Below are 20,387 nucleotides of genomic sequence, written 5' to 3'. Positions count from 1 at the left end.
GCAATATGAACAGATTGATGTTATGTTGAATAGCAGTTGAAGGGTAATATTGAAAGTTAAAATTATACTGACTTTAAGAAAGTGGAATTTAATAGGTATAATGCTTGAAAAAGTTTATGAACTATTTAAAGAAATTCAAATATGTTCATTTAAATTTCTGTTTTTTTATTTTAAGTCAAATTAGTTATTATAATTTACGGTTGATTAACTCACATTAATTAAATATCATTTATCATTTTATATCTACATAATGATGTCGTCATAATAATGTGACATTGACGTGAAAGATGAAAAATAATACATCAGTATGTCACATTATTATTATTATTATAATATATTAGCATGTTACATTAGCGTCATATGACATAAAATGATAACTGATATTTTAATTAATAACAATTAATCAACTATTAAGTATAAAAGTTTATTTGATTCAAAATAAAAATATATACATTTAATTGAATATAATAAAAAATAAAAATTTATTTCAAATTTTTAAATAATTTAAATTTTTTAACCATGTACAACTTTTTGACATTAGTTCTAGAACAAACAATCTCTTTTTCTTTCTTTCTTTTGAATTAGCTTATAGTTGATGAAAGTGCTTCAAACCAATCCTATACTTTGATTCAATCAAATCATAAATCTCTTAAATTTGGTGAAATCATGGAAAAATTGCTCTATATTCTTGTTGGCCATTAGGGTCTTAACTTGGTTGGTATGATTTGACGTGCCATTTGGACAATGACACAACGTTAGTGCTAAGCAGAAGTAATGATGGTTTATAATTGGCTTATATTGGACAAGGGAGACACATGTATCCAAAAACAGTTGGGAGTATGCACAAGATTGATTTGTTAGAAATCAAAATGGGGAAATACTTTATATAGCTGTAGAGGTTGTGATGAATGCAATTTTTTATTTAGAATTTTACTGAACAGATTGAATGTTTAAGATAGTAAATACTACTTTTAAGAGATATATATATATATATTCAATTCGATTTTTACGTATAAATGTAATGAGTTTAAGTTATGATAATTAAAAGTAATTAGACTATAATAGTTTTATTATATTAAATATTATAGTTCTTAAATAATAACTTTAACCATTGCTTCAAAGTATTACTCTTCGGGTTTCATTTGTATCTTTGTTTTTGATGTCCAAAAGTTAAATAAAATTATGAAAAATATAAATTTAGAAAATATAAAAGTATTAAATATCCAAAAATATTGATAAAGAAAATGAGAAAAGTAAAAATTTTTAAAAACAAAATTAGCTTAAAAAACGAATGGTGTTGAAGCGTGTGACGTATATCTCATCGACAAGGCAATAGCCAAGCCTCGATGAGTAAGGGAGCAACGGTCGCAAAACTCGAGCGGAGTAACCACTGGTACAGAACTTGGTGATGGTAACAAATATTTAAATAAAAACTTTGAAGATTGAAGAGTGAAAAGGTTTCATATAAACGATATTTGCACATGGGTGGTTTAAAATTAATATCAAATTATTATTATTTTTAGTTTCATTTTTTATTTAATTAAAATTTTGCCTAAAAGTTCTACATTTTAATTTAAACATTCACTAATATTTGAAAGAAAATTATAGTGACCGTTACAATAAATCAATTTTATTGTAAGATCAATTAATATAATTAAAAAAAATAATAAAAACTTGTATAAGGTTAACAGGCAAACAATATTTATAATTTTTAAACTTATCCATTTTAAGTTAACAAGGTAAGTAATTTTTAAATATATCTATTTATTTTAAATGTTATTTAATTTTAAATTTTATTCTATTTTTTAGCTTAAAATATAAGAATATTATTCTTTTAATATTAAAATTATATTTAATTAATTTAATTCAATAAAAATTATCATTATAACTTATTACATTAACTCTCACACATTTACGTTAAGATTTTAAATTTGTTTATTCTATCTTTATAAATTTTTACGTCAATTCTTACGATTTTACGTCAAAACTTTTCAATGGTAACTTTTAATTATAATTATTTTTATTTTTATTATTTTTTATTTAAAAATTAAAATTTATATATCGATAAATACTTTAAGCTCAATAATATAAATATAAATTTTTATTTTTCATTAAAATTATTTTTTATTAATTGAATTTTTACGTTAACTCTCACATATTTATTTTAAAATTTTAAATTTATTTATTTCACTTTTATAAGTTTTTACGTTAATTTTTACAACTTTATATTAAGATTTTTTTAATGGCAACTTTTAACTATAATTATTTTTATTCTTATTATTTTTTATTTTAAAATTAAAATTTATATATCGTTAAATACTTTTAATATGAGAATATAAATTTAAATATTTATTTTTCATTAAAAATATATTTTTTTACATAATTGACTTGTTATGTTAACTCTCACATATTTACGTTAAGATTTTAAATTTGGTTATTTCAACTTTATAAGTTTTTATATCAATTCTTACATTTTTATGTCAAGGCTTTTCAATAGCAACTTTTAATTATAATTATTTTTATTCTTATTACTCTTTATTTAAAAATTAAAAATTATATATCATTAAAAAATTTTACTTGGAGAATATAAATTTAAATATTTATTTTTTATTAAAATTATTTTTTAACTTAATTAACTTTTTATGTTAACTTTTACACATTTACAGTAAGATTTAAAAATTTTTCGATTCCACTTTTATAAGTTTTTATCTCAATTATTACAGTTTTATGTTAAGATTTTTCAATGGTATTTTTTAACTATAATTATTTTTATTCTTATTATTTTTTATTTAAAAATTAAAATTTATATATCGTTAAATACTTTTAACCTGAGAATATAAATATATATATTTTTCTATTAAAATTAGTTTTTTTTACTTAATTGATTTTTTACGTTAACTCTCAGTCATTTATGTTGAGATTTTAAATTTGTTTATTCTACTTTTATAAGTTTTTATGTCAATTCTTATAGTTTTACATTAAAATTTTTTAATAGCAACTTTTAACTATAATTATTTTTATTCTTATTATTCTTTATTTTAAAATTAAACTTTATATATCATTAAATACTTTAGTCCGAAAATATAAATTTAAATATTTATTTTTCATTAAAAATATTTTTTTTACATAATTGATTTGTTACATTAACTCTTATATATTTATGTTTAGATTTTAAATTTGATTATTTCACATTTATAAGTTTTTACGTCAATTCTTATATGTCTATGATAAGACTTTTCAATTGCAATTTTGAACTATAATTATTTTTATTCTTATTACTCTTTATTTAAAAATTAAAATTCATATATCCTTAACACTTTTAACTTGGGAATATGAATTTAAACGTTTGTTTTTCATTAAAATTAGTTTTTTTTACTTAATTGAATTTTTACATTAACTCTCACACATTTATGTTAAGATTTTAAATTTATTTATTATACTTTTATAAGTTTTTACGTCAATTTTGACAGTTTTACATTAAAGTTTTTTAATGACAACTTTTAACTATAATTATTTTTATCCGTATTATTCTTTATTTTAAAATTAAAATTTATATATCTTTAAATATTTTTAATCTGAGAATATAATTTAAATATTTATTTTTCATTAAAAATAGATTATTTTTACATAATTGATTTATTATATTAACTCTCACACAATTACGTTAAAATTTTGAATTTGTTATATTAACCTTAGAATATAAATTTAAATATTTATTTTTAGTAAAAATTAGGGTAAAAAACTCTTACCCCTTTAAGTTTTAATCGAAATTCCAAACAAGTTCATTAGTTTTCGATATAAACACTCTATCTCAAGAGTGCAAACAACGTTAACAGAGATTATGAAAAGACTAAAATACCCATTTTTATTTATTAATTTTAAAAATTATTATTATATTTTAAAAATTTTAAAAAATAAGGAACACCAATCGGACCCAAGAAAGGAGAGCATTGGCTGGTGCTCCCCAAGTGAGAGTTTTATTTTAATTAATAAAAAATTAATAAATTTATATAATAATAATTTTTAAAATTAATTAAGGGTAAAATTATCTTTTTACCTTTGTCACATTATCAAACTGATAAAAATACTAACGATTCACTAATAGTTGGACTTACATGTTTAGTAAAAAATATTTTTTTGAGACAAAGTGTCTATTTTGAAAATTAATAAACTTTCGTATAATTTTGATCAAAATTTTAAAATGAAGGTATTTTACGCTAAAAATTATATTTTTTTACTTAATTGACATGTTATTTTAACTCTCACACATTTACGTTGAAATTTTAAATTTATTTTTATTCTATTTTTATGTTAATTCTTATAATTTTACGTCAAATCTTTTTAATGATTATTTTTAATAATAATTATTTTAATTTTTTTATTATTTCTTAGAGAGTCTTTATCTTTGTGGACTCTCTAATTCTTTTAATTTTATTTTTTTATTAACCGGTTAAATGGGTTTACTAATTTTTTTATTAAATATAAATCTGTGATTGCAATTTAATTTTATAGATGATACGGTTTTTATTATTTGACCTTACAGTAAGGTCAAAAATGTTGACCGTACTGCACAAATAAACAATTATAACTACCAATACCAAAGCAAAATCTTTAATATACTGCATGTTATTCAGCTGAAATACAAAAATATATGGTACTGTGTCAGATTCGTTAAAAATCTCTTCGGAAGGTAAGATTGTGGAGTGGTTGGTGGGACCCCTGAAAATGTTCTCCTATTTATTTTTGTCCTGTCCACCTTTAATTAATCATGCCCAGCTCGAATCCATTTCAATTATTTCCTACAAAAGGAATATATAAAAAATATTTTAAATGCAAATCTCAAAAACAGTCAAGCATGGTCCCAAATGAATTCTGAATTCCCCAAAAACCCCATTATTTTATATGTAATTGGATTGATTAAGGAGGCATAATCATCGTAATTAGGTGCTAATAAATGGTTACTTCACCAATCAACTCGAGCATCGAATCCTTTGTCATCATCGCGTTGGAATCTACTCACTCCCATGGCAGCACAGTCCCAGCATATCCAAAGATGAGCTAAAAAATGAGAAAATCCACGTCAGCGATTAGCCAAAATTCCCATAATCACACTCCAATCACTCCATAAATCTCTTCGTTTCATTTCCACTGTTCCGTTTTCTCACAAATATTTGTTTTTTGTTTTTTGAAGAGAGAATCTGTGATTTTTTTTTTTAATAAGCCATGGCGATGGTGCAGAGAAGAATCTTGAGGAGAGCCGTAGAGGAAGCCAAAGCAAAATTAAACTTTAACCGTAACCGTACACTCTTTCCCTGCAGTTCCTTCTCTACGGTTACTTCTTCTTCTTCCGCCGCCGCTGCAGCATCGGGCGGTGCGCCACGTCAGCTTCCAGTGTTCGATTACCAACCGAAACCGTACAATGGACCGTCGGCAGATGAAATCCTTGAAAAGCGGAAGAAGTTTTTGGGGCCCTCTCTCTTCTACTACTACCAAAAGCCCGTAAATTTCACTCTTGTTTCCTTATCAGATTATGTAATTTCTCTGTTTTGTATAATTCATAGCTAATTATTATTTTTTTAAATTTTTGTGTTCAGTTGAATATTGTTGAAGGGAAAATGCAATATTTGTTTGATGAAAGCGGGAGGAGATATTTGGATGCAATTGCTGGAGTCGTAACGGTGTCCTGTGGACATTGCCATCCGGACGTTTTGAATGCTATAATGGAGCAAAGTAAACTTCTCCAGCACGCTACCACTATTTACCTCCATCACGCGATTGCTGATTTTGCTGAGGCTTTGGCTTCCAAAATGCCTGGAAATCTCAAGGTTGATATCTTATTCTTTGGCTGATTTAAGTTCTTCAGTTTTTAAATTTTTTTATGATTCTTTTTCTGTTCTGTTGAAGATTCACTCAACTTTAGAGGTTTTGGGTGAAGGAAGATTTTGGATTAAAGAAAAAGTAAAAACAAAAAAAAAGAAGAAAAGAAAAAGGGCTATTATAACAAAATCATAATTTTGGAGTAATATGAAACTAATTATGTTTGAATGGAGGTCAATTTTAAGTCATTTAATCATTTTTAATTAAACTTTGTTTGTATTACAAAATTTATTAGAGCAAAACGTTAGTTAAAGGATGGTCACTAATACTTTCATGTGTTTCTTCTTAATTTTAAGTTAAGCAGTGTGAAATTCAACCACTGTTATTAATTTGTTGATTGCTAAAATAGAATGTTTGGCTAATGGTATTCATCACAAGAAGAACAGGAAAAGAAAGGCTTGGTTAATGGATTACAAAAATGCCTTGGAAGGAGTTGTTTTGTGAATGTGAATCATCAACAAAATCATATCCTAACAATATGAACCTTCTTTGCAGGTGGTGTATTTTGTTAATTCCGGGAGTGAAGCAAATGAGTTAGCCATGCTGATGGCCAGACTGTACACTGGTAATCTTGGTATGATTTCCTTGAGAAATGCTTATCACGGTGGAAGTTCTAGTACCATTGGACTCACAGCTCTGAACACATGGAAATACCCAATACCAGAGGTTTGTATACCCAATCATGTCTTGGATAATTCTTTTACATGTCGTGCTATTCTTAATTGGTTTGCAACTCAAAATCACAAATTCCTGGTCAAAACTAAATTTGCTGTTTTAGCGCCCATTCAACTTATTCTTTAACTTTTGCTTCATCTGGTTGGCTTGTTCAGTCATTAGATGATTCCAGTGTCCCATTGTTTGAATTGCTTGTTAGCTCAATATGATGTTGAAGTATGGGTTTGGTATGCTGTAAGTTGTAGAGCATAATATGATTAATATCAGACAAGATAAGAAAGTGGATAAAATTAGGTGTTTGGTGCATGCAAACTAAAAGTAAGATGTGTTATCTTTCATCACATGATATGTTTGATGCAGGCATGACTAGGAGGACAATTTTTCTCATTGGTCAAAATAGCCCATTTTTATATCATTGTATACTAAATACATCATTTTTTTATGTAAAAAAAAATTACTATTTTAAGCCTAAAATGGGAAACACTGAAACAATGTTTCTTGGTTGGCATCCAGCTCAGAATCTTATCCATGGGATTGACTAATCCTTTTCTTTTTAATAGGATTGAGTAATCCATGAGTCATCCTATTCTCCTCTCCAAGTAACTAGTGACAACTAAACATGGCATTAGAATAATTTTATCCTGTGCTTTTCATCAACAACGTTCTAAACGAACCCCAAAACTATTCTTTTACAATCAAGATTAAACTAGAAATTTTGATCAGACTAGGCCAAGTGTGGAGCAGATATTGTAACTCTAGGCTCCAAGTAAAAGATCTTCCTTTCTTTTGAAAACTAAAATAGCTATTACGTACTGTCTGTCATCTGTTAGGCAATTTGATGCAAGCTACTACCTTTATAACTCTTTTGCCAGAAATAAAAGCAAACTCCTGATTTCTTCCATAAAGGCATTTAGGTGGGTGGATTTGTGGATCCCTTTTGCACTTAACCAATATTGCTAAAAATATGTTCCATAAAAGATTAAGAAACTGAAATATCAACAGATATCTGGGATCTCTGCTGCAGAGTATTTGAAATATTGGAGTCAAATGACAGTTTTCCCTCCTACTCTTGGGAAATTAAAGGACTAAATTGTGCTGTTGTAATTAACATGCATCCTCCTGCACTGAAGTTTTAACTTATTCTAAAAGTACAATACGGTTTGAATTTATTCTTATGTGCTTCATTTTGTGTGGTTTTCCTGGGGACTACCACTCATAATGGAGCAGCATTTATGTGAAAAGGAGCTGTCTAGCCTAAGTTTACAAGGCTTGAATACATGTCTCAGATCATTTTAAGTATCTTAGCCATGCAACCATTATAAATTCCCTTTGCATCTATTTAATAGCTCTTTCCCAGAGATACTATTATTTAAACTAAACTGCTGATTTCTGGATGTTATTATGGCACTTTACAGGGGGAAATCCATCATGTTGTAAATCCAGATCCTTTTCGTGGAGTCTTTGGCTCTGATGCTACTCGTTACGCCAAAGATGTACAAGATCACATTGATTATGGTACTTCAGGAAAAGTTGCTGGATTTATAGCAGAAACCATTCAGGTTAATATGGACAGTTGTCTCTTTCAGGTGCTTTTTTAGTGTTTTTTTATCACTGTAAAACTAGATACTAAAAGTTACAAATTTTTATTAACTTTAGGGAGCTGGAGGAGCAGTTGAACTGGCCCCAGGATATTTAAAACAGGTTTATGACATTGTACACAAGGCTGGTGGTGTCTGCATTGCGGATGAAGTGCAAACTGGATTTGGTCGCACAGGAAGCCATTATTGGGGTTTTGAGACTCAAGGTGTCATTCCTGACATAGTTACCATGGCAAAGGTCCTTAATCATCAAACTTTGTTGGAAATTTTAAATTCTGTGAGCATTGCTACATAATATATCCTTACGTGTTATGAGCCTCTGCCTTCCCCTGTCCCCCTTTCCTATTTCTCTCTTAAAAGAAAGTTTCATTTAGTTTGGTTGTCTTTTATTATTGTTATTGGAAATGGTAGCATCCTGTTACATTTAACATATCGCATTTGTCAGGGTATTGGCAATGGATTACCATTAGGAGCAGTTGTGACAACACCAGAAATAGCAAATGTGATGGCTCAAAAAATTCAGTTTAACACTTTTGGTGGGAATCCTGTATGTTCTGCTGGTGGACTTGCAGTGCTTCGAGTTCTAGACAAGGAGAAGCGTCAAGCACACTGTGCTGATGTTGGTTCTCACTTGATTGGGCGCTTGAGATCTCTACAGGACAGACATGATAGTAATTATTCTACAACTTGGCACTTATAAGACCCCTTTTACCTCTGCTCTTTTTTAGTGTATCTGTTTCTAAATATAGTTTTTAATTTTCCCATTCGCTTTTTTTAATCAACCAATATTTTTGCAATTTTGAATTTACTGAACTGCAAATTATTCAATTGTAGATGAAAATGGTCCTTAATTTGTAGTTTAAAAATTTGTGTTTAGGACTTCTAGCTGAAGTTTTAGATTTGCCGATGTTCTTGTACAATGTCTTAAATTAGTGCTATCAAAATAATCAAATTCTTGTTGACTAATTGCCCTTTTCGTTTTCAGTCATTGGAGATGTCAGAGGTCGGGGCTTAATGGTGGGTGTAGAACTTGTTACTGACAGGAAGGAGAAGACACCAGCCAAGGCAGAAACGGCCATCCTATTTGAGAAAATGAGAGGTATCAAGGCACAAACCTCTCGAATAAAGAAAAAAATTAGAAAACAAAGGGTTTTTATGCTAACCATTATCTTTTCTGACTGAAGAACTTGGAGTTCTACTTGGGAAAGGTGGACTACATGGAAATGTTTTCAGAATAAAGCCGCCAATGTGTTTTACCAAAGATGACGCTGGTACTTCCTTCATTCTCTTACTGTATTTAATTAAATAAATTAATCATGAGAGACATCCTCAACAATTTGGTTTCTCAATCTTTCTTTTTAAAATTTTATATGGCACAACATAGTTACATGTTATTTTGTATTTGTGCAGATTTTCTTGTTGATGCTTTGGATTATGCAATATCAAAGCTGTGAGGATGAATCCGTCAAGAGCAAAAAGATCCTTTGGTATCAAAATCCAACATGATCTTCTCTTTAACAATATAACTATATTTCATTGCATTTTGATGTGTTGATATGCAAATTTCATCCTTCTTTCGACAAATGCTTTGCCAAGAAGAGTATCATATTAGATTGCATCTTCCAGTGAACAAAAAACTTGCCATTCTTGGCAAAATGTAACTTTCTAAACAGGGGAAACAAAAGAGGCAAGTAGTGTCCAGTGTGAACTTGCTATTATCAGGAGGAAAATGCAACTGGGACTCCTTTCCGTTTTCTCTGCTCTTGGTTTGTCAAATGCCTAGAAAGAGAAGAAATAATCCTACATCTGTAGTCATCATCGTGTGAATTACGTCTTTACTTTTTGTGTGTGTGTGTACTCGTGTGTGCAGTCAATACGGCTAAAAAGAATAAAAAACAAAAGCATTTGGGAAAAAAAATACAAAAGAGGTCAACATTAACAAAATTTGACCATTTGGGAGAATTTTAAAACCGTTTAGTTGCTAAGAGACAAGTGGACCTCACAAAATTTTTCAAATGCTTCCATTTGACACAAAAAATCTCTAGTTATGTAGAATTTTTCAACTTTTTTTTCTCTGTTGTTTGCTTGCCCACGTTTGCGACCACAATTCCCTCTTTTGATCCATCTGGAAACACTTGATATCTTTGAGTAACGTGAACAAGAAGATGTGAGTCTACTCAAATATATTTTACAGGCAAACAATTACTTATAAATCAACACGCCCAATGTTGCTGCTACAAACTAGCAAGAAATTGCTCTCCAATTGATACATCACAGCTAACCATAACGAAAAATATCATAACATCTGATGAAAAACACAAATGATACACCCAATTACAGCTTTTGTGATCGAACATATTAATTTCTGAGAGTCATGGCAGGGTTCCGAATCCATTTCTAACTTGCAAACAAGCACTACATCGAAAACAAAATTGTTTGCTTTCCAGATTGGAAGTGTTTTATGAACTGCAGAATTCATATTAAGTGAAGCTTTATTAAACATATTCTGAATGTTCCAATACATGAGCAACTTTTCACAATTTCCGTATTGGCCATGTTCAAAATACAGAAAGAACACCCTAGAGAAGTATACATGAAAGTTCCAACTGGTATATAACTCAAATGTAGAACCTATATATATATATCCTTTCAAGAGAATATATAATGTACAACACGGCATTGAAAATTGATTTAACCACAAACTTCCCCTAGGTAAAATAACTATTCATATGTACAACATCTCAGAATCTCAGTTCTTTCTGAAAGCTGCTTGAAAAATGTTGGCAGCTTAAATTGATGCTAATTATGTTTATAATGACATTTACCAAGAGGCACCTCTGTGTGCAGGAATGCGGTTCTTGTAGTGATCATCTACTGTCATGCATGTTCTTGCATTGAAAGGCTAGGCAGGCTCACGAGGACGGGTAGCCCATAGTGTACTCAAAGCTCGAAGACGTTGGAAGTATTCTCCCAAAGCAAGTAAGCCTCGAGCTGCCTGGCGAGTTGTTAGGATGCGAGACATCTGCTGCAGCGTTTCCTGCCGAAGATGGTCAGCCTGCATATAGAAAAATATCAGACATGTTGAAACTTGAAAATGTCGCTAAGATGCCTTTTTCTTTCACCTCTAAACATTAATATAAATTTTATTACCTAGATTCTAGTACAAAAAATTCTCCTAAACTCAATTTTAGTAAATAGGACCATGTTGTGCTCATACTTTGTGACTCCAACTACCTTCACTAAATTGCACTGAAATGGTTGTTACCAACCTAGTTCACAAAAATAAATTCATTGACAGAACAAGACTTGCACAGCTTGGGACCTTTTCTTCGGCGACCCTAGGTTTTCTGGAATAAGATAATTTGAAAATTCCAAGGGTATCATGAAACCAATATTAGCCATCATAAGGGGAGCAGCATATTTTGTTAGATATCATTTTGATATGCAAAGGAAAAACTGATGATTAAAAATTATAATTTCACTTCAAGCGCGTGGATAAAGAACAAATTGATGGGTAAAACAGATGGACTATGAAAAGAAAAAGAAAACCCAGAGAAAAACTGATTGTGAAAAGTTCTTGGAATAAACCCAAGCATGGCACCATCGGAAGATGAAACGATTACCTGGTTCACAAAGCTGACTAGAGCTTCTAACTTCTCCATTGCAGTAGCCACCTGAGGAATGTAACTACCTTCACCCAGTTGACCAGCTGCTACAGTCGCAGACACAGTTTCCTGGAGTTTCTCCATACCTTGTGAAAGGGCATCTTCAGCTTGCTGACAAGATTGTTTCAGGTTACAAACTTCCAAAAATTGCTGTTCTGTCAAGGGTTCAAGCTGAGGCACAAGCACCTGTCATCAACATATAATCACAAATAAATATCATTGTACATTTAGCAATAGAACTTGAACCAGAATTCCAATGAAAAATACAAATCATGTCTTTCAAGTGCATGGAAGTACAGAGCTACTTTGTTAAAGAATTATTGATTAAACAATATGCTCAATGATGCTGTAATCATGTGGATGGAAAGACCAAACAGAACCCAGGTTAGAGTTACCATTGGCCAAGTTCAGAGCATAGAAAATCATTGTACATTATGCATTATGTATGCATGGGGGGGGGGGGGGGGGGGGGGGGGGGGGTGGGGGGGTGGAGGTGTTGTTCTAATATGAACCCAGCAATCTCTTTTAGAATAACTGAAATATTGATTGCAAGGGAACATAAAGAGATCTTTCTGGATCAACAGAAAAGCATTCAGAAGAACACAATATCCCCTTGATGAGTAATATTAACAGCAATGTTAAACATGTTGCAAGTGATAGATAAAATTGCAATTCTATAATATACCAACAATTAAGGAGAAAGGAAGTGCTCTATATTGATAAAGACAAGATAGAAAAACCTAGTAACTGCAGAAAAAGTAAAATAAACAGAGAGAATAGATTTGTTTAGCAAATATTTTTGCCACAACTTCTAAGACCTAAAAATAATCAAAGAAAACTTTAAATCTATTTTAAAAAGAAAGAGAAAAAATCCAAAAGTTAGACGCGATGTAAGCATCCATTTATAGACATTTTTTGAGAATAAATCAATCTATAGGCAAGTCAAAACAATATAGTCGTTCATTTAAAATTTCAGCAATGCCACCCTGCAGAAAGAATTTGCGGTTAGATCCTCTGCTATAGGCTCTCCTCAAAAGATCTATATGATAAAAAGGAATGCATGGTCTACAGTTATTGAGCAAATATGCATCACCTTAAGAAGTTCTGAAGGGCGAAATCCTCCAATCCATGAGAAAAAGCGCTCTGCTGATGTTTTCCACATACCAGACATCACATAAAAAACATCAGCCTTTGAAGCTGTTGATTTCATGCGGAAAAGTTCAAAATAGTGGCTCATTCCACTTTCCACAAGTATGCGAAGCTCTACATCACTTATATGGGCATTCAAAGCAGTCCTCAGTTCACATATTTGTCTGTTTTGTTCTTCCATCCAATGTCCATATTCCATCTCAAATGCAGCAATCCCTGCAGAATCCTCAGATTGGCTAATCATTGGAAACATTAAATAATAAAAATTTACTTGTAATGAGAAGAAAAAGGCACTGCAGGGAATTATTGCAGAAAGATCAAATTTAACACATCATAGTGTGGTAAATGAAGCTTTATATCATACCCAAAATTTTCAAGGTCGTCTGACAATTACACACCAACTGTCAATATCAACTGAATTTAAAATGCCATTATAGCACACAAAAATGTAGCTTAGTTTTGATCAAAAGAATGTAGTTTCTGATAGCTTATTCATACAATAAGCTGTATAATCTTCAACTACATGTCAAAGAAGGTTGCAAAAAGATTGGTAGACCCTATACAACCCAGTTGACTCCAGAGATGAGATGAGCTGAGAAAAGTTGAAACAGTTTTTGTTGTAGGGTTTGAAATCAGACACCTGTGAAAAAAAACTACTCATTCAAGAAGAGATAAAGACAGCCACAATATAACAAAAGTGAAAGTGGGTTTAAGAAATATGACAGGAGAAAAGTTTAAGCAGATTCTCTCCAGAGGTGCAAAATTAACCCCTAAAAGAAGTTAAGGTCTATTACATACAATATGTAACTTCTCTAGGAAAACTTGTAACTTCAGATAAACAAAGTGTTATCTGTTGAGATGTTTTACGTGATGAAATAAAGTCCGCCACAATTTGAGAAAAGTTGAAATAGCTTTTCTCAAAACACAAGAAATGGCCAGCTCATGTTGGTTTTTTTTAAATCGTTATCCTATAGGTTTCGCTAGGGTCCAGCCGGTGTAATACTTTGAGGTGCTCATAGAAAACTTAGAACAAAAGGAATATATAATCGTTAGAGGGGCACGAATACAAAGAATAGATAGAAAATAAGAAGTATCTAATATGAGGATATCACAGGACAATAGTAGCACTATAGGATTTCAACTTGGGCATAATTCGTTGTGTTGAAAATATGTTCCAATAATTTAAAAAAAAAAGTTATCAGGAGCCAGGATGAGAGAGTTCTTTATTACTAAATTCAAGCTTTGTTTCAGAAAAGTTAACACCTAATCTGAAGGTGCAACATCAATCTAAACACATAAAAATAGGAACGAGAAATGAATTGTAAGTCTCAAAGTACATGCATTAATACATTTTGAAATGTCAGATACTGAAACAACTAAATAATCTTATAGAATTTCAACAAGACAAAGCAATATTTGAAGCAAGGAGTTCAAAAGAAATAACAATAACTGCCAGTATTTTGACAAACAAACCTGAGTTTACTGCTCCAGAGAATCCAAGATGACTACCTTCTAATCCACCTCCCACATAAAGACCCTGCAGTGGAGGTTTATTACTTAAGTAGCTTTAAACATTTTAAAATGACACAAAAAAAAAAAAAACCAGATATAACAACAATCTTCTCCAAACCTGTTGCCTTGCCCGTTCAAGCTCTTGCTCCAATTGAACCAACTTTAAACGACTATTTTCTAACTGTTGAACATATGCCTGAAAGGCAATGACACATAAAGTTAGCACAACAACTGACCTGTGGCCTGCTGGCCATCTGTTTCAGTCCACATCTGTATCCATCCTACCTTTTTCCGCAAACGACTTTTACGAGCAGCCTCACGGTTCTGTGCAAGACGTCTTTGTATCTGTAGATAGTAAAGGTATAATGCACAAACAGATGAGACCCCTATTTAAGGCAAACAGATCATCAGCAAACTTAGAATAATTAATATGACAAGTATTCTATGAATTTAGCAGCTAATGAAATTGATCTGCTTTGAGGTGCACGTATTTTTTCCATTTAAATTAGATTGTTCAGATAATATGCACGTTAATCATGAAGAATTGGATCATCATTGACTACACACAGTTGCATACAAGCCTAGAAATCAACAAAATAGGAGGGTCTCATTAGCTAGTGGAAAATAAAAATATCTCCATGCTAACATTAGAAAATTACAAAACATCTGATAACAATGACTTTACCATGAACTAATGGAAAAACACCTAAATTGCATTTTCAAGACTCATCTTAAAAAGATTAAAAGCTTCCACACATTGAGTGTGCACAGTTCAGAACTGCAAGATTTGTAAACGATGGGAGCTACTACTCTTTCAGGAAACACAAATGAGCAAGCACCAAACATGATTCAGAGGGAAGAAAAAGGAGAAAACTATAATAGAAATCTACGATGGCAAAACAAGTGCTTATTTGTTTGCAAGATAAAGAATGTGCAATGACAATGTGCAAAGGATGGCTGGAAATCTGCATGAGCCAGGAGATAATCAGGGAAGCAGGAATCGGTCCTAGAACTCTAGAACTCAAAGTAGTACCATTTTTTTCAAAATGCACAGGAGAATCTTTCAACAAACCAATAGATACAATCTATCTGATATCATACAGAATGGTCCAGAAAAACACTTATATCCGTTAAAAATGAGAAAAGAAATAAACAGTCAGCATCATGTCCAATTCACACTTACCTTATCAGTAGGTTTAGTTGCTTCTTGGTCATACTTGTTAGAAGGAGCTAGCATTTCATGTGAAGCAGTCTCAGACTGGAAAATTCAAATAACTCCAAAATCAGATAAATGTTTTTTAACTACCAAACAAAAAATAATATCTCCAAATTTTGCACCTCATTCTCTAGCTTAGTATCCACTTCAACAATTACTGATGCAGATGTATTTGGATTGCCATTACTCTTAAAGTTTTCTCCCCACATGCCAATCTGGTGGATAGGCTCATAGATACCCATCCTTCTTGAATGTACAAACTGGGTTGATGGAGAGTTCATGATTCTTGAAATAACGATGGAGGCAGATTTTGCATAATTAAACTGATATGGGAGGCATTTGAAAGCTTTAGAGTCTGGGAGGAAACAAGACATGGTCACATATAAGCTTTGCTCTAAGAGTGAGCAGAACAATTGTAATAGCAAACAAGTGACAAGTAACAGAGAATATGATTATAAATTTAATTGACAAACTCCAAAATACTAAAATTCACAAAGGTGCAGCACAAACTAATGGAATATATGGAAATTTTTATATTTTCTTTGTCAGGCAAATTCTTAGGTTATTATGAGACAACTCCAATCAGATAACTGACATTCTAAATTGAGAATCACCCCACCAGTAACTCAAGATGTTTATGCTAATATGGAATGCTAAACTACAGAAAGCATGTGGCAGACACAATCTAGTAACGAAAATAACAGACTTCTATATGTGATGAGGTTCAGTGCATGTTGTACCAGACCAAACTAAAGAAAAGAAATTTTAAGTACATAAACTAAGCAAGAAAAGGCACGTTCAAAGTGAGTATTAATTGATCATGTCTTTTAAATCCTAAACATCATGCTGATGACTAGATCACCACAACCAGTTAGCTATGTGAGAAAGCAAAACAAAGGAATTCCAGGAGAGATCATGGGCATTTCTTTCCACTAAAATAATCCATATTTACTTATGCACAAAAAGGCACGTTTCCAATTCAAATCTCATTCAAAATAAATGAAAAACAATTTTTCATGATTTAAATCACCAGTAACCATTTTTATTGGTTTTATTAGAGAAATAAAAAGGATCAAGGTTTCCATCAAAGAAAAGTTTCCTTCTAATTATTTACTTGAAACATTAGAAATACTGCTACTGCTAAAGTCGATGCATATTGTCAGCTTTGATTAAAAATAAAACACTTGATCTGTGAACCAAAAATTGGGAGAGAAAGAGAGAGGTCAATTTTGAAGATTACAATTACAAACAAAGCTTGATAAACATGGCCCCATCATGGTACAGATAGAATGAGTATTCGGGGATGAAAGACTTGGCACATGAACTCTAGAATGCACGATGGAAGTATGTTAAAGACTCGGAGAAGCATCTTAGAAAGAAAATAATAACAGTAAATTCCTTACTACTATCATGGCACAAACAAGCACAGCATTAAAAATTTTTATTGGCTAGTATTTGAGGAAAACTAATGCAAGAGTAAACCAAAAAAATATAGCTCTAACTGTCAGAACCAAGGAGAAGGAAGTAAAAGATACCCAAAAGTAGAAAGAAAAGAATTGTATTAATTCTAAATTTTGATCTTTCAGTTTCAACTTCAAAAGAATCATTTACAAGCTCCTATAAAAGCTTCAACAATCACGATCCCTGTACTTCTGCAAGCAACTGATTCTATTACCTTATAACCATTCCCTGTCTGCCTAGAGTGCATCCATATATACTGGCTTGTCTATTCTTCTTTCTCTTTCCCCCTTTGACTTACTTTTGCTATTCTAAAGCTAAAGTTTACATTACCTCCCAAGTCCAATTCAGTTTTGTCACTACTTGTTGCTGAAAAGTAACTTCGTTATAACCTTTCAAGATACTTAATACCATGAAACTGCAGTTAGCCTGTTTCATACGTAAATTATAGAAGCTTAGCAATTAAGGAAGACAAATCTATGGAGGCATTGGCAACAGCAGCATTCAGTAAATGCAGTGCACAGTCACATATTACTGCAAACAGTGAATGAAGGAAGAACAGTGACATTTTTTTAACTTCAAGAGCCCATATTGTTGACATTTCCACTGAAGGACAATTAACAAAACAAAATTAACTTGAATTTGATCCAACTAATAAGAAAAGATTGAACACCAATCATGACATCCTTCTTTTCATATCATCCTCCTCTATCCAGCTCAGTCTTAAGCTGTCAACTCTTGCCATTATTGGAGCTCACTGTTCACTTGTCTCATGTGTTCATGGTGGACCTATTTGTACTCCCAAAATTCTTTGTTACCATCAAAACTACCAAGATATTCTTCCATAGGACCTTTCCTAATATGCACAAACCATTCAACAAAACTTGCAGAAAAACAGTTTCTTCAGGTCAGAATTAGAATGGATTTCACTGAAACAATTAAAGGTCCTACTCAAATAGCCACTGGTCAACTAAACAGAGAAGAAGATTTAAACGCAAAATTAGTAATAATAATAATAAAAAAAGCTATGCCTATGAATCTGGATAAAGAGTATTTGAAAACATCTACTTGAGACTTTCAATAGTATCAAATAAACAGAAAACAATCAAACTCCCTAACCAATATGAAAGGAAACATTGTAATCCTAATCAGTATTTATTCCATCTGTTTTCACGTCTGAGTCAAATTCAAAACAGTTCAAAGAAAAGAAAAAAGACCAAAAGCATTTCATCCAAGACAGAGAAACAAGAGCAAAAGATGTATAAATAAGAATTTAATGCTAAACCCAGAACCAATCAAATTAGACCAAAAACAAAATAACGCCACAAGGAGGAAAACAGAAAAGCTACCCGATATCTTGTTTCACCAGAAAATCCATTTTCCTAACTCCAAAAACAAAAGAAATTCATAGTTTCCAAACTCAAATTACCAAAACAACTTTGAATTCAAAGAACAACAATATTTGAAAAAGAAGAAATAACCCTTTGTGTTTAACAACTTAACCAGCTTCAAAGTTAAGTTATTTCAGTATGTTTTCTATTGGTTTCCCTTGCTTTCGGGCAACCAAATACCCACCCAAAAAATTCAAAAAAGAAAAAAGAACCAACCTTTCGTTTAAAGGGTCGTTAGAACAAGTTTCCCGCTAAAATTTGAGCGTCCCAAAACGGCAAAAAGCAGGAGCAGCAAAAAAACCCAGTTGAAATCCAACAAGCAATGCCTCCTTCTTCTCTCCCAAACCCCTCAGTCCCATCATTCCCAACAACGATCCTAGTTGGAACATTACACCTTAAAACACCCCTTCAAACTGTTCCCCATTTTTTTATTTCATTTTTTTTAACTTTTTTTATTTATTTCTACAATTTGATCTGCTACTATTTTGTATTCTTTCGTATAATCTTTTAATTTTTAATTATTACTTGTATTTGTCTTTGAGTTATCGTGATCTATAGTGAGTCAACAGCATTACCATTAACAAATTTTCACATTTTTTTTAAATAAAAAAAAACTATTTATTAATTCATTTGTTTCCACTATATCTAGTGTGCGCACCAGGTGGATTCTTATCCTACGCAGTTTTCCCCCCTTAACCTACGCACACCCTTCTTGCGTGCTACCTCACGTCATCTTTCCGGTGGGAAAAATTTTGTCTTTGAGGAAGTTGATACCAGGGGGAGCGTGAATTCAAGCGCTGTTTAAGAACTCGGGAGGGGAACGGAGAAGATGAAAGGCCAATGCGTTCCGCGGGAGAATGAGTCGACGCGTGTCTAGCCCGCCATTTCAAGCGCGTGGAGTTTATGGCTTTTGAACTTTTTGTGTTTATTCTTTTGGTAGTGGCTTGGTAACGGCAATAGGATTGGAGGGTACTTTTGACACTTTTGACTTTTTGAGTTCGCGAAAAAGAACAAAAGAGAAAACTGAAGATTTACTGCCGGTTTGGGGTTTATTTGAAACACTGAGATTCTGTAAGGGGTGAATTGAAACTTTAAAAAAATTAAAGGTTCTGAATCGGAAAAAAAAAAATCTTTCCAGTCACCATATATACCTTGACTTATGATAGCATTGGGTTCTTCTTTAAATCTTCTTTCTGGTTTGATTTGTGTCAAGTCTCAACTTTTCTAAGATTCTGAATTTCTCCCTTTGCTTTGTACTATAAAGGAGTTTTATATATCATCATGTACCATTTTTTATGTTATGTCACATTGAGAAAGTTGATAACATTTTGACATGAACAGGAATTGAAATCTGAATATTGTCCATTTCTAATCAAATTAAAGGCCTAGAATTAGTACAAAAAGTTAATTGTTTAGATTAGACAAAATTTTTAATTCAAAAAGCAATGTCCTTTCTTTGCTTCTCGCTACTGTAATGGGGCTTTTTAATAGTGCTATCAACTTATTAATTAACACAACATTTTTTTGTACAATGATAAAAATAAGATATTTTTAAGCAATTATGTACTATGGGGATAAAGCAATAAATAAGCTATACTTTTGACCATGACCCCATTGGTCAAGCATATAGTATTGCATGGAAAAAAAAAAAACCAAGGAGGGTTTCGAGTGTAAACAATTCAATCTTTAATTTTATTTATTGCGTCGGTGTTTAAAATAATAATATGTTATTGTATATTTTAAAAACCAAAAATGCATGCGAAAAATCAATTTAAAACTATAGAATAAGGTACTATTTGTTTTGCATAGAAAAGTATATGGTTTACAGACAATCTTTATATTGGAA

General features: G+C 31.4%; 2 protein-coding genes across 3 annotated transcripts; one reads left to right on the top strand and one right to left on the bottom strand.

Annotated features, from left to right (window-relative positions):
- Positions 1-4,912: 4,912 nt before the first annotated feature.
- On the top strand, positions 4,913-9,904 carry AGT2 (alanine:glyoxylate aminotransferase 2). Its single transcript, XM_007048014.3, has 9 exons — positions 4,913-5,499; positions 5,595-5,825; positions 6,373-6,543; positions 7,968-8,111; positions 8,209-8,388; positions 8,596-8,821; positions 9,136-9,249; positions 9,335-9,421; positions 9,561-9,904. The coding sequence occupies exons 1-9, from the start codon at positions 5,224-5,226 to the stop codon at positions 9,602-9,604; spliced, it is 1,473 nt and encodes a 490-aa protein (XP_007048076.2). The 5' UTR covers positions 4,913-5,223; the 3' UTR covers positions 9,605-9,904.
- A 720-nt stretch (positions 9,905-10,624) lies between these two features.
- Positions 10,625-19,379, bottom strand: TGA1 (bZIP transcription factor family protein). Of its 2 annotated transcripts, none has more exons than XM_088803069.1 (9): positions 18,758-19,379; positions 15,815-16,015; positions 15,660-15,734; positions 14,762-14,821; positions 14,595-14,672; positions 14,438-14,501; positions 12,909-13,180; positions 11,774-12,001; positions 10,625-11,205 (listed from the first exon to the last, which is right to left on the bottom strand). In XM_088803069.1, the coding sequence occupies exons 2-9, from the start codon at positions 15,971-15,973 to the stop codon at positions 11,053-11,055; spliced, it is 1,089 nt and encodes a 362-aa protein (XP_088659195.1). In that variant the 5' UTR covers positions 15,974-16,015; positions 18,758-19,379; the 3' UTR covers positions 10,625-11,052. The 2 variants fall into 2 exon arrangements, with proteins under 2 accessions (XP_088659195.1, XP_007048077.1); XM_007048015.3 differs by having other exon boundaries at positions 15,815-16,047; positions 18,758-19,377.
- Between the last annotated feature and the right edge of the window lie 1,008 nt (positions 19,380-20,387).

Source organism: Theobroma cacao, chromosome 1, assembly GCF_053813885.1.
Source record: "Theobroma cacao isolate CCN51 chromosome 1, ASM5381388v1, whole genome shotgun sequence".
In the NCBI taxonomy this organism is placed as follows: Eukaryota; Viridiplantae; Streptophyta; class Magnoliopsida; order Malvales; family Malvaceae; genus Theobroma; species Theobroma cacao.
This window is presented reverse-complemented; position numbering and strand designations above follow the sequence as displayed.

Bases quoted from the DNA above. Each gene is read 5' to 3' on its own strand.
- TGA1 (XM_088803069.1), bottom strand. From the start codon at position 15,973: ATGAACTCTCCATCAACCCAGTTTGTACATTCAAGAAGGATGGGTATC. The intron at 14,822-15,659 runs GTAAGTGTGAAT...TACTATCTACAG, and splicing joins CAACTAAACCTACTGATAAG to ATACAAAGACGTCTTGCACA. The intron at 14,502-14,594 runs GTTTGGAGAAGA...CCTCCACTGCAG, and splicing joins TTGAACGGGCAAGGCAACAG to GGTCTTTATGTGGGAGGTGG.
- AGT2 (XM_007048014.3), top strand. From the start codon at position 5,224: ATGGCGATGGTGCAGAGAAGAATCTTGAGGAGAGCCGTAGAGGAAGCC. The intron at 6,544-7,967 runs GTTTGTATACCC...GGCACTTTACAG, and splicing joins GGAAATACCCAATACCAGAG to GGGGAAATCCATCATGTTGT. The intron at 8,389-8,595 runs GTCCTTAATCAT...CGCATTTGTCAG, and splicing joins ACATAGTTACCATGGCAAAG to GGTATTGGCAATGGATTACC.